This window comes from Vanacampus margaritifer, chromosome 2 (assembly GCF_051991255.1).
Source record: "Vanacampus margaritifer isolate UIUO_Vmar chromosome 2, RoL_Vmar_1.0, whole genome shotgun sequence".
In the NCBI taxonomy this organism is placed as follows: domain Eukaryota; kingdom Metazoa; phylum Chordata; class Actinopteri; order Syngnathiformes; family Syngnathidae; genus Vanacampus; species Vanacampus margaritifer.
The window spans coordinates 33,788,388-33,802,453 of record NC_135433.1 but is presented as its reverse complement, the minus strand read 5'-3'; the positions used below and the strand labels follow the sequence as shown (position 1 = coordinate 33,802,453).

Genomic DNA, 14,066 nt, shown 5'->3' with positions numbered 1-14,066 from the left:
GGTTCACAACAAGTAAAAGCTGAAATAATAATGATCTCGTCTCATTTTAAACCCCTGCTACATGGTAGACAGTGAATCAAGTTGCCTGTAACCTGAAAATCGATGCTCGCTGCTGTCCTCAAATAAGCGCCCCATGGCAAACATCCTTTTTATTGCGCAAGCTACTGATAACTGAGGGACCCTGCTCAGAGTCTGTCCTCGGTGGGGGCACTGTACTCGTCATCCATTCATGATTTAAAAAAAAAAATTGCAGACATTTCAGGTTGTGTTTAATTTTGTATGCCATATTCAATACAAAAACATGATCATAAAAAGGGCACTTTTAAAAGCTTGGCAGTAATGTGACATTTTGTACATGTGATTATTATAGTATGAGTTGTCTGTATTGGGCAGCACCACCCAAAAAAGCTTGACTCCTCAGAATATGTGTTCACATACTTAGAAAAAAAAAATGTGTACACGGTAAACTGTTTGGGTAAAATGAAAGAAATACCACAAGCTAAGTCATGCTTTTGCACTCTACATAAATTATACACATCTAATCTTTTGTTTTAGTACAATTAAAAAGCAGACCTTTCTCCCTTCTCTCTTGTATTGTATTATTTTTTTTATCTGTGAAGAAACAAAGCAAGATGTCACCTTATTTCCTGTACTTTACTTACATTCATAAGTGGGCTAAACCTATTTACAATATGAAGCCATAGTCAACAAATTGGTATTAGATATGAATGAATGCATGAATGAAGTACCAAACTTTTTTTTTTTTTCACTATTGACCCAACCATTCAGCATGTTATTACACCCACCAACACGTGACGTGAAAGGAAGGACAGTACTTTGTTTAACTTGGCTGTATTCCCATTTAAAGTACTATAAATACTCTAAAGCCTGCATGCAGTCTTTCTCTTTTCCTCGGCATTCATTCCGATTTTCCACATCCTTGTGCACAGAAATGAATCGACTAACTATCACAGTGGTCCTGGGACTACTGGCGCTTGGGTGCACTCAGCTCAGTATTCGCCAGCCCAATTGTGACTCTCCTGAAGCGGAAGAAGCTGCATTTGCGGCTCAGGACTACCTTAACGGCCAGCATTCTCATGGCTACAAATATGCACTCAACAGGATTGAGGACATCAAGGTCCTCACTAAGGTGAGTGAGTCGGCGACACATGGTAAAGCCCAAGATGAATACACGTCCATCTTTTCCAGTCTGAGGATAATTGATTTCAAAAACAAAAAAAGACCAAGTAAAAACAAATAAAACATTTTTGTTTTATATATATATATATATATATATATATATATATACAGTATATATTTATATATATATATAAATTCAGTTTAACAACTTCAAAGAACGAAATCATGAAATTTATTATTTTTTCAATTATAGTTAAAAAAAATAATATATAAAAAAAGTGTATTATATATATAATATAATGGACAAAAATAAATGTGACAATAGTTTGTAACAATGAAATTACAAATTTTAAATAGAAACTTGTGACAAAATATAAAGTGTATTATCTTGTACATTTCAAATGTATGTATTTCAAAAATGTATTTACTAATAATGTAATGAAAAGTAGGCTCTCTTGCAACATTGATTGTTCTTCATATATAGACTTAAATTTAATCCACACCTGTGTGACTTTGTTTTTAACATTAAAAAATTAACAAAAAAATTGTGAGATATCTTGTCACATTCAAATAGACAATTTTAAATGTAAAAAATGTGACAATTTAATGAAAAGTGTGAAATCTCATAACATTCAAAATATACATATGATATATGCATTTACATTTTGAATGAACATTTGAACTTTTTCTTGTAACCATTTTATATGGGTGTTTAATTTTATTATCAGAATGTGTAGCAGGCCACAAAACTTTGAAATTTGACACCTGATGTAGGCAGAACTAAGATTTGTTTTAATCTTTTTTTTTTTTTTAATATAATCAAATGTCTGCTCTGTCATAGCTCGATGCAGATGACACCTATGTTGTTGAAGTGGACCTTCTGGAGACAGACTGTCACGCGTTGGACCCCACTCCTGTTGCTAACTGCACAGTCCGACCCAAAGCACTCACCGTAAGTAAAAACCAAATGCAGTCCTGAGCAATAGTAACAAATATGCTGCATTAATTAGTATTGAAAGATTACCTTTATCTTTGTAATCTTGTGCGTGTTCAAATAAATCAAAGATGAGATTCTTGTGAAGAGGGTCCTTGCAAGGTTGATTTATTACAGAGATCTCTGGTCACACAATTGCATATCACCCAAGCAGTGTCATCCAAGATGTGTGCCCCTCCCCCCAGGAGACACAGCCCTTTTATTACAATCACAGTTTGTACAGAAAAACGCCTCTCTCCTCCCATCAAATACGAAATCAGATTACATTCTCTCAGTATGCTAGATTGAACTTGAATTTTCACAAACAGGACAAAACAGGGAATTTAGACAAAACAAGATAACAGATAGGTTAAGGTCGAGATATATTGAGTTTGACATTATTACACCTGCATTCTACACATCTATAACTAAATTCAAAATGGTTAAAATATAAAATAAATAATTAAAAATGTTAACAATGTTAACAGTTTCAAGGTTTTTAACTTATTCAATTTGTGTCTCAAATCAGGCGGTAGAAGGAGACTGTGACGTGGTTCTGAAAAGGGTTGGAGGAGTGATGACTGTCACAGCCTTCAAGTGTAAGACAGAAGGTAAAATCTGATCATGTGTGCGTGCCATGTCAATAAAATATTTTTTGAATAAGAAATACATTGCATCTATTTAAAATACTTTTTTCTATGATGGTAATTAGAATCAACAGAGGACCTCTGTTTGGGCTGTCCTATGCTCCTACCACTGAACGACACCACAGCACTGAACTTTGTGCACACCTCTCTGGCAACCTTCAACAACAACACAGTCAACACAACATACACTCTGCTTGAGGTCGGAAGGATGTCGAGACAGGTGGGCATCATTTGTCCTACATGCTCTGCTGCATCTGTTTTGTTTGTAAGGATTTAAAACAAACCATTGTTTCAGATTGTCTCTGGTGGGCCACGCTATCTGGCAGAATATGTGATAGCTGAGGCTAATTGCACTAATAACGTCTGTATGCCGCTGAATGACGTCATGGCTGTAAGTACATTAAGTTTCAAGTTACTCTCCAGGGCTGTGATATCCAACCATTGTGCCATGGGAAATCAAATTTCACTTAAATGGTCCAAAAAATATTTTGTAAAGATCATGTTTCGTTTAGATTAGTTCAAGCATATCAGGGCTGCCCGTCAAAAACCTTGTAAATCCAAATATGGTCAATTTCATATTTTTTGGGTCTGTCCCCAGAATCGTGGTATTTGCACTGCCAAAGGTCTCGAAGCTGCCCACACAGTTGACTGCAAGATGTTTTCTATTATGGTGAGTTGTATAGTAGTCTTGTCTAAACCACATTGACAGGAGACTACTCAGAAATGTAGGTCTTTCAGGACTAACGCACACAAAAAATAACCTTTACTCAACTGATGCATGTTCTTCAGGTGCCTCCTCAAGATGCAAATAGCACTGGGGTCTCTCACGTATTCCCAAGGGTCCACGTGCACACACAAAACATGACCAGAAAGCATGGCCTGAGACACCACAAGCTGACTTCTCTCTACGACCCTCATGTCACTGGACTCTTGTCTGCCGAGTCTGCATCAGAATCATCAGAAGTGGTGTCGGTGGCCACCCCCACAGTGCTGAACGCCACATCATCTGACACATCATCTGCCTCAGTCAGTGCCGAAGTTCCCCTTGCAGTGGTTAAGAGAGACGTACCCGCCGCACCTGCCACAGTTACAGACCCAGTTCTCCTGATACCGCCATGCCCTGGGAGGCACAGATTCTTTTAAGCATTCCTTTGCGTTATACTTTAATAACCTGGATTGCTTCTAAAAACACTGGCTACAACTGTAACTCACAGCTATATGTCAATATACTTGTAAAGTTCGACATTACTCGCAGTGTCAAACTGAAAATCAGACAAAGGATTTTATTGCAATAAAGAAATATGAAATACTGTTTGAATCTGGTCTCAAAATGTTTACTTGTGCTGTATTCATGAATGAAATCATATGCATTAATATATACACTCATATTTTAGTTTAACACATTTAGCGTTTGACAAGTTCAAAGTTAAACAAACACTGCTAATTGAAAGCAAGTCTCCTAGAATACCTCTAAATAAACAAAACTGCTGTAAATCAGTAGTGAATGACGGCGTATTAGGGCCACGTATATTTTTTTAGAGGGTGGGGCAATATTCTGAGAAAAAAACCTCAAACTTTATAAAGTCACTTTATAAAGTGGCAGATTTGCAAGAAAAAAAACTCGGAAACTTACGAGAAATACACGTGGCGTAGCTATAATCTAATCATGTGAGGATTCGTTGGTGGTTAATGGGACACAGTTTATATAATGAAAAGACAGGTTGGAGATGGATTCATTCTTAAATTTAAACTTCACTCGTCATTCACCGCAGCTAGAGCGACAACACTTCCTGATCCCCCATCAGCTGACTGACACTAACCAATCAGATGCTAGTATACTTTAGGTAAATGCTAGTGAATGACAGCAGCAGATTCAACATATCAACTTAGATACTTGTACAAAAAAAATACCAAAATGTATGAACGTGTAAATTCTGTAAACATAAATGTACATTTTAATAAATAACTTAAATCCTTGATCGTCCTGGTGTGGACCTTGGCAAAGTGAGGATTCTTTGCCGCTGGCCAGTGGCCGTACACAACGGTTCAAAGAGCGAATGCTTAACATATGGTTAATTTATGCTAAAGCATTTGGCTACAATATCCTTATTTGGAAACCCGACCGAAATGTATTGGCACAAACAGTCGAGTAGTACGCTACGTGTATTTCTTGTAAATTTGAGTTTCTCGCAAACCTGCCACACATACATACATACATACATACATACATACATACATACACATATATACGTGGCCCTAATACGCTGTCGTAGTAGTGAGAAGTACGAATTTTTGTGTTTCAGAATTTTCTGGTATCTGTACTTTGGGTATTTTGATGACTTTTACTCTAAATTTCAAACTGACCTGTACTTTCTACTCTTGTCAAGATTGGTCCGTTACTTTTTTTTGTCCTTCATAGATGGCACAAAAGAAAGAGGTAAAGTCAAAACATTTATTTGCAATTAATGCATGTCATCTCAGCTAGTGACCCTCTTCGCTGCAATGGTCCAATCCTGCAAGAAACAAGAATGATCATTTAACAAGATCATGAGAGGAAATTGGGGGGAAAAAAAAAGACTTACATCTGTTGAACTCAGTTCTTTAGATCCCGGAACAAGTGGTGGAATTATTTGGGGTTTAAAGTGATTCCTAGAAGACTTCAGTCCTTCTCCAAGCCGAGGTTTCCAATTCCAGGTGTTAACATGCTGAAGACGCAGAGGCGTCGCCAGTCGTTGGTCGGGGACATCTTGGTCAAGAACACGAACCCTGAAGTTATTTCTGGACTCGACATGCCCTCTGGGCTCTTTACCTGGTGGCCCATGCTGTAGCAGTACATATTCTTTCGTTTCAGAAGAATGCCCAGCCTGATCACGTTTGAAGGATTTTTTGGGCTTACTCCGATGGGACAAATGTAGCAGATTCTGCATGAATGACGTGTTTGTTGCTTCAGCATCATTAAGCATGGAGTAAGGGAGCAAAGGGCCAACCTCCTTGTGGATCCGAAGATGAGAAGGTCCATCAGATCCAAAGGAGAAACCCCTTTGTGCTGACATACGATGTGGGTTCTGCTGCTGAAGATAATGGGCAATATGAGACCGAGGACTCATACCAGGCGGATAACTGCTAACCTTAAATTGGCCGTTTTGCTTTTTTATGTGCTCATTCTGTGCCTCTTGATTTACAGGGGTGTAGACTGGATTATGAACCCTGAAGGGCATAATTTGAGGTGACAACTGGCTTGGTGGTAAATTTGGACTATTCTCATATGGCCACTTGGAATAATGTGAATTGGGTTTAAGACCCAAAAAAGGGTAACTTGGTCTTTCAGGAGGTGCTACCTTGTCTGGGATACTTCCTACAAATGCAGAATTGCCACCTGGTGGCTGGTGATATAGTTGATTCATATTGGGGATAGATTTGACAACTTTCTCTGAATTATAATTCTCTTCATCTGATTTTTGAGCAGGCGAAGCATAACCTGCGCGATTTTCAGGTCCATAATAGCCTATGGAAGCAACAAACGGAAATTTTTGTGAGACTACATGTTTCACTTTTTCAGATTGTTCAGGTGATGAGAGATAAAGATGTTGATGGAAAGTAATTTGTGGGCAGCAATTTGAAAATCCAAGGGCACAAAATTGAATGCAGCCATTGGTTGAACCCTCAGGGACCACAGCACCGTTAGTGGGATGTGGGGGAGGAATAACCCATTGCGGTTGCTTAGCTGGGGGTAATGTTACAGACTGCGGCCATTGTGGATGAGGCCTCTTACCCTCTGGAGGTTGGATGGGTTCAGGTTTTTTACCGTCGGACTTCTGGGCAGGATTTTTAATAACATATGCTTCACTGTTTGGATTTCCGGGTGTTTGAGGTTCCAGAGGCCAATTAACATTCCCAGGTTTTGGTGGGTTCTTGATAACTGCTTCTACATTAAATGGATGGAAGGTGTTAGCTGGTTGATTCACATGACCAGGGACTTCAGGCTGCTTAGAGTCTGGTGGCTGTGGGAAAGGTATGGGCTTTTTGGGCAATTCTCCTGGGTTAGGCATCGGGTAAACCAGGTAGGGATTGTGTTGCTGCTGGACATGACTTTGATGGAACCCTGGTGGTTGGAGGTGCTTGGCAGGTTTAGCAACCAATTTTTCATGCCAGAAGGGGTAGACTGGTCGCTCCACATGACCAAGTGGAGCCTCTGGCTCTTGTGGGTTCAATGGCCATGGATCCAGAATTGGCATTTTCGCTGGTTTAGGATTTGGTCTAGGGTAAAGTGGGAAGGTATATGGATCAGATGGCTTCTTCACTTGTCCATTAGGGAGACCAATCTCTTGAGGTTTAAATGGCCATGGATCTGGCATTGGATTTTTGGCTGGTTCTTTAGGATAAAGTGGAAAGGGGTATGGATCGGATGGCTGCTTTCCTTGTCCATGCACCTCAGGCTGCAATAGCCATGGATTTGGTATTAGCTTTTTGGCTTGATCTTTATGACCTGGATTAGGGTAAAGAGGATTCTGGTATGGAGCCGTTTGTAGCTTCACTGGTCCAGGAGGGAGAGCAGATATTTGTTGTTTAAATGGCCATAGCTGCAGCCCTGGATTTTTGGCTGGTTCTTTAGGACTGGGCATAGGATAAGGTGGATAGTGGTATGGATCGGTCGGCTGCTCCACTTTACTTGAGACCTCAGCCTTATGTGGATTATGCATTGGCTTTTTGGTGGGTTCTTTAGGACTGGCCATAGAGTGAAGTGGATAGGGGTTGTGACTGTCTGGATGCCCCACTGAATCTGGAGAGAACGCAGGCTTTTGTGGTGTAGATATTGGCTTTTTGGTGGTTTCTTTAGGACTGAGCATAGGGTAAAGATGATAGGGGTCTGGATCAATTGGCTCATCCACTTTACCTAGCGTGGCCTCAGGCTTTTGTGGATTGGGAATCGGCCTTTTAGTGGGTTGTTTAGGACTGGTCATAGGGTAAATTGGGTGCGGGTATAGATTTGGTGGCAGATTCACTTCACCTATAGAGACTTCCGGCATTAGTGGGTTATGCATTGATGTCTTGGTGGGTTCTTTAGTGCTGGCCCTGGGATAAACTAGGTAGGTGTATGGATTGGATGGCTGATGTACTGGACCAGGAGGCACCTCAGCATTTTGTGGATCAAGAGTAGGCTTTGGGACTTGTTCTTTAGGATTGGGCAAAGGATACAGTGGATATGCATATGGATTGGCTGGCTCATGCACTTCACCTGGAGGGACCTCAGGTTTAGAATTTTTATTTGGTTCTTTAGGACTGGGCATAGGATAAAGTGGATAGGTGTATGGATATTTTGGCTGATGCATTTGATCCGGAGTGTTCTCCGGTTGTTTTGGAGGTGGCATGGGCTTGTCATTTGGTTTAAGTCCATGTCCTGGCATGGGGTTTGAAGGTTGATTGACTGGCTGGTGTACTTTACCTGGTGGTTTCTCTGGTTCATTTTCAGGGAAAAATGGATAGAGGTAGGGATAGAGACCAACTGTTGGAGCCTCTGGACTTTGTTGTTGTGGAAGCTGTGGTGAAGATGTAGGCTTGTTATCAGGTGTTCGCACAGGGTAAAATGGATTGTTAGGGGATGCTTGTTTTCCACCTTGATCTGGTTGCACCTCAATTTTCGAAGGAACAATCTTAGCATCTTTGTTTGGTTTATTTTCAAAGAGTGGGTTTGGCAAAAATGGATAATATGGTTTCAGGAAATGACCTAAAGGGACTTCAGGTGGTTGTGACTGGGCAGGTTTTGGAGAAGGAACTGCCTTTGTATCTTTGCTTGGTTTATTTTCAGGCTGATGATTAGACAAGGGATAATATGGCTTCTCCACATTACTTGGAGGGAGTTCAGTTTTATGTGGTGCAGCTGTGGCCTTTTTGACAGGGTCTGCTACAGGGCCAGGTGTAGGGTTAAGTGGATAGGGGAAGAGATAAATTGGTGTATCAGGTGTTTCTTGTGGGGAGGGCTGTGGAGCAAGTTTGGGCTTATTGTCTGGTTTATATTCAGGCCGTACAGGAACGAAAGGGTAGAGTGGCTGCTTTACATGACCAGAAGGGGCTTCAACATGAAACGGATTTCTAACAGGTCCAGGCTTGTGAGGTACCACATGTTTGGAAGAACTTGAAGGTGGATAATGGAATGGGTGTGAGGGATACAAGCCTATATTTGGAGGTTCTGATGGTTTCTTTGCTGAGCTTTCTGTACGGTCAGGCAGACCGGGGGCCATAGATGGACATGAAACCTCGGTTTCTCCTTCGCCAGCCAATTCAACAGTGTACTTCCCATCCTGCAATAAGACAATCATTTAAAATAAATACAAGCTTACTTCACACAACAACAGCTTTTCTTTACCTCATTCTTCACACAGGGACCATAGTGGAGAGACAGGACCACACCTTCAGCATTATCCACTACACCGATCCCACATTTATGCAATGCAGCATTTAGCAGCTCCCATTTGCCATTCACTGTCAAGTTACAATGCAATAAGTTTTAAAACATACTGTACAATCGACTTTTTTTTATTGCCATTCAGTCTGTCTAAACGAGTGGTGCTCAAACTTGGATCCCAGACACCTTAGGGTCCACAGGTCATAACTAAGAGGTTTGCAAGAACATTTATTTTAACAGTAACTGATGATAGTTGAGACGTCAACTAGTTGCTAACAAAAGAAGAAAAATGAGGGAAAGCTTCACAATTACCGGTATCTATATAGACCAACAATTGGCTCATGCTCATTTATGCAGAACACACTTTAGAACAAGATTGACATGGGCTTTGTGATCGCCGGTCCGGACAGTCAGGTATAGTTTGCACAACTTGACAAAACTGCAAGCAGTATGTTCCGTGTTTGCAAATAACCACTGCATCGGAATTCCTTGCACTCCTCGTTGATAGTGATGACCCAACACTAAATCTAAAATTTTAGGGCAGTTTGACCGTGGGGTTTGGAATGACAGCCCACTGAATTGCCTTCCTTTGAATCCTTATCTCAAGAACTACTGGGTCAATATGCACAAAACGGGTATTGTCGCAAAGGGAAGTGAACAAGGATTAAAAATGTACAATTAAAAGATTGGTGCACATTTCAGTAACCTTTTGTTTTAGTTGACCTCGAGGATCAAGTCATCTTAAAGTTGTTCATGAAATGAGCTCACATGTTCTCTAAAACTAAGTTTCAAAGATGTATTTTTTTGTATAGCAGCAATACGAACTCAAAATATCCATACGCTTAGATAGTCCGATAATTTAAAGTCTGAGGGTATGGATACTTTCACTCCACAAGGTGAATTACAAAAAAAGGTTACTAAATATAAACCAATCTTTTAAATGGATTGACCCAGTAGTTCCTGAGATATAAGGCAAGTGTTCAAAGAAAGGTGGCCATGCCCCTTTTTGGCGAAAATGTAAAACAGGCTTCCCCAATCCTGGCCTGAGGACAGAAGTCTTGCAAGTTTTAGATGTTTCTGTCCTCCAACAGATCAAATTCTAAAAAATTACAATTATTAACAGGCTTCTGCAGAGCTTGCTGATGATCCGATTATGTGAATCAGGTGCGTTGAGGACAAAAACTTCTAAAACCTGCAGGACTCTTATCCCTCAAGTACCAGGATTGAGGAAGCCTGATGTAAAAATCCACAAAGGCTTAAAATCCAAACCCCTGCTGTGACTGACCTAATAAAAAAAATTTTGATCGAGTTTTCCATCAACGTCAACTTTCATTAAAATCAAAATGTTCAGATTTTTTGCGGATGATTTGGCATGGAACAACACCATAAGGGTATCCTTGGACCAAAAAGGTTTAAGTACCACTGGTTTAAATTGACAACTCCCAAATGAGTCATTTTATTAAGTTAGTGAACAATCAATAACTCACCATTTATTTTAATTTTAGAGAGTGGGACGATCCATTCAGTTTTCACAATCATGCCATTTGTGTGGCATGTGACCATTGGTGGGCTGGATGATGGTCTCACCAAGGGGCATGTCATCCTCACTGGTAACCCCCACCAAAGTAATGGTAACACATAAGAATCCTCCTGGAAGAACACCAAATATTTTAAGAGTTCAGCCTTAATTGTGTGTATTGTTTTTAGTGCAAGTGTGCTACACAGCGCTGATAATTTCTGGCGATGTCACCAAAGATGTTTTTTTTAAGCTGGTAAAAGACATTAAATGATGTCATCTCACGTATAGATTACACCGTGGCTTTATTCAAATTAATCAGAAATCTTTATAATAAAAAAAAAAGAGGTAATTCGTTGATTTAGATTATTCTTAATCGCTTAGGTTTCGCAAGTCTGGTTCAGGGTTTTACTGTACATTAACAGTGGCCATTACAAACTTCCTAAATAAATTATGAAATCAACAGGTCAATATATTTTTTTTAGTTCTATCTACTTCAATGAACCGTGATTTTTTTTAACACTGCTTTTTTGGTGCTTCAGGTTAAATTCTTCCAATCTGAATGACTTGAATAAGTGAAATGGTAAATAGTTTTCTTTATACTTAATCAGCAACTTTTTATATTTTACTGTGAATATGTTTTTACATTTAGTTGATCATTTGCATTACTTTAATAGTTTATACTTTAATACAATTTTTCAGTGTGAATATTTTATTTAATGATATTTCTATTATTATTATCATCATCAATTATATAGTAAAAAAATTAAAATCACTGGAGGCTGAGCCTTTTTCAGATTGTATACTTAAAAAAATGTATGTGGAAATGTTTAAATGATTTAACCCCCTCCAAAAAAATTTTTGTTTTGTCTGCATGTTACGATGTAATTTAGAGGGAAAATGCACGTTTTCCTCACAAAAGCTGTCAAGTTTCAAAAGAAAAGGTTGCTAGGGCAATTAGAAAAGTTGCAAAATCGAGCAATGGTGCTAGAATGGCATCTTAAGCCTTACCTCAAGAGTGACAAAACAACCATGGTAAGGGGCAACCAAGACCATTCCTTTGTGTGTCGACCTGATTGTGTGCCCACAGCTTTGTGGGAGCTTGGATAGAGGCAATGGAGACAGATTTCCTACGACACAATTTCAATTTAACAGGTCATTTTGAATGGCAATAAGTGAGAAATTGAGTAATTTTGCATTTGAGGTAAAGTATTCCCAAAAAAGAAAACATACCCCTATCAACCCAAATCAGAGATCCAGGAGTGGACCCAACATCTTGGACTTGAAGTTTCATGGAGGTGGCTGTACATTCCACCTTTGGGTCCATTTTAATGAGCTCATCTGTCACTGCTTTGCCCGCTTTTGAAAAATAGTCCTGCATACTGGGTTGCCTGTAAACATCCCACCCTTGGCAAAAAAAAAAAAATGTTATTCAATAGATGTACAGAGATGCAATTATAGCATACAGTAATGTAAATACGATAAAATTCACAATTTTAAACAGGCACTTTGGTAGCTCTCAATGAGACTCATAATTGGTGTATTTAGTGTCATTTTGTGTCTTAATGTGCCTCACACAAGATTAAAACTAAAGTTAACTTTCGGGATAAAAAAAAAAAAAGAAGCTGCCTCCATTTGGACATTTAAGATGTTTCGTTGGACTTGATTTGTGATTTATCAGACTTGCAAAACTGCCATCAAATAAGAGGTCCTGTGTTAAAATGCAACTTCACATGTTTGATTTCAGCAAATACAATCTAATAAAGCAAATTCAAATTACCATTACTGTACTATTCACGTCTGTACAACCTATAAAATGGGTTGAAACACTGTTGTGCATAATTTGGAACAGTGAATTGAAAAAAAAAAATAGTGTGTGTGTGTGTGTGTGTGTGGGGGGAGATAATATATATAATATAATTGAGAAATATGCTCTAACAGTTTATTTGATGATTATGCAGAGTTACATACGCATAGACCAGGGGTCACAAACGTGATGCCAGCAGGAACCAGGTAGAACCCCTGGACCACATGAGTAGGTGTGTGCCTGTTCTAAAAATAGCTCAGCAGCAGTGACGACATTGTGATTTCCTAGGAATTTTGTTAAAGTGACCATTTTGAAAACAAACATCGGCAGAGAGTTATAGAGTAGCGTTGCATATTGCTAGGTATTTGTTTACTAATTACTGTGACAAACGTTTGGCAGAATGTCGCACAAATGAAAAAAAACCTACATGTATACTACAGAAAAACATTTGCACAATATGGAACCCGGTGTACTGTTCTACCACCAGCAGACTGAGCTTCCACTTTTTACAGCAAATGGCCATCATAGAGCCAAAAAGTGCAACTTCTGACATTTAAAGAGCTAAAGTCAGCGATTAAAAAAACAAACAAAAAAAAAACACATATCACCTTAATTACATGTTCATCAGTGCAAAAAAAACAAAAACATTTCAATTATTTTAAAGCAATATTGACACAAAAGGCCATGCAGTATAAAGCCCAAAAGGTTTAGAGCAAAATTATCAATTCCTACGATTCATATATGAAGCACACTGAGGACTGTCAAAAGTGCTATATAAATAAAAACTTCCCAATTAATTAAAATCGCCAAACACTGTTCAATGTATAACGAAGTGTATTGCATATACTTACAAGACATGTGAAATAAACTTTCACGAGAATGGGGAAATGGTTATACATACCCGTATCTGCTTGGTAATCTGAATCAGCATCCAAGATCTGACTTGTGGCTTTGTTCTGCAGGTCAACTTGCTGAGTGATTAACAGCTTTCCACTAAAGGAAACTTCACTTTCGCTGGGAATCAGTTGGGAGTTGTGCCTTAATTTAACGGACGTCTTCAGCCTTGTCAGTTGGGAGCATTGGCAAAATGGACCGGTTACAAGCAGAAAAAGTCCAAAATACAATAAAATCTTAGAGCCCCCTGGCTCTCTACACGCCATTGGAACTAAAAAAGAATGCAGTGCATACAGGAAAAGTCGAGTTCTCCTGTGCTGACCACCTAAAAGACAGTCGGTTGCACAGGTAGGATTAATGAGGAAGCAAAGAGCCGCAGCGCACCAGGTGTTATCAATGGGCTAATTGTGGGTGTGGCCACAGATGTGTTCTAGTGGCTCTCAAAGCTTGTTCGCCTTGTCTTATCAATGGGCTAATTGTGGGTGTGGCAACAAATGTGTCCGATTGGCTCTCAAAGTTTGTTCAACAGGAGGGACAAAACATTAGAAACACATCGCAGGCCACTCATTTGGTACCTTCTCTTGTGCCCAAATTCACAAGGCCGGGTCCTCCCAAAGCAGAATTTGTCGGCTGCGTGACGTCACTCCCGGCGCGACTCGACAGCACGCACGAATTTACATATGAAT

At 39.4% G+C, this 14,066-nt stretch overlaps 1 protein-coding gene and 1 long non-coding RNA gene across 2 annotated transcripts; one reads left to right on the top strand and one right to left on the bottom strand.

The window, feature by feature from the left end:
* The first annotated feature begins 903 nt into the window (after positions 1-903).
* Positions 904-4,078, top strand: ahsg2 (alpha-2-HS-glycoprotein 2). The gene is made up of 7 exons (XM_077559074.1): positions 904-1,150; positions 1,982-2,092; positions 2,643-2,724; positions 2,826-2,980; positions 3,056-3,151; positions 3,359-3,430; positions 3,550-4,078. Exons 1-7 carry the CDS (start codon positions 953-955, stop codon positions 3,901-3,903), a joined length of 1,068 nt encoding a protein of 355 aa, XP_077415200.1. The 5' UTR covers positions 904-952; the 3' UTR covers positions 3,904-4,078.
* Positions 4,079-5,346: 1,268 nt separating this feature from the next.
* Positions 5,347-13,804, bottom strand: LOC144044520 (uncharacterized). Its single transcript, XR_013291288.1, has 6 exons — positions 13,388-13,804; positions 11,913-12,086; positions 11,691-11,809; positions 10,651-10,813; positions 9,125-9,240; positions 5,347-9,059 (listed from the first exon to the last, which is right to left on the bottom strand). It is a non-coding gene; the product is annotated as an uncharacterized LOC144044520 (long non-coding RNA).
* Positions 13,805-14,066: the final 262 nt, after the last annotated feature.

Bases quoted from the DNA above. Each gene is read 5' to 3' on its own strand.
- ahsg2 (XM_077559074.1), top strand. From the start codon at position 953: ATGAATCGACTAACTATCACAGTGGTCCTGGGACTACTGGCGCTTGGG. The intron at 2,725-2,825 runs GTAAAATCTGAT...GATGGTAATTAG, and splicing joins CTTCAAGTGTAAGACAGAAG to AATCAACAGAGGACCTCTGT. The intron at 3,152-3,358 runs GTAAGTACATTA...GTCTGTCCCCAG, and splicing joins CGCTGAATGACGTCATGGCT to AATCGTGGTATTTGCACTGC.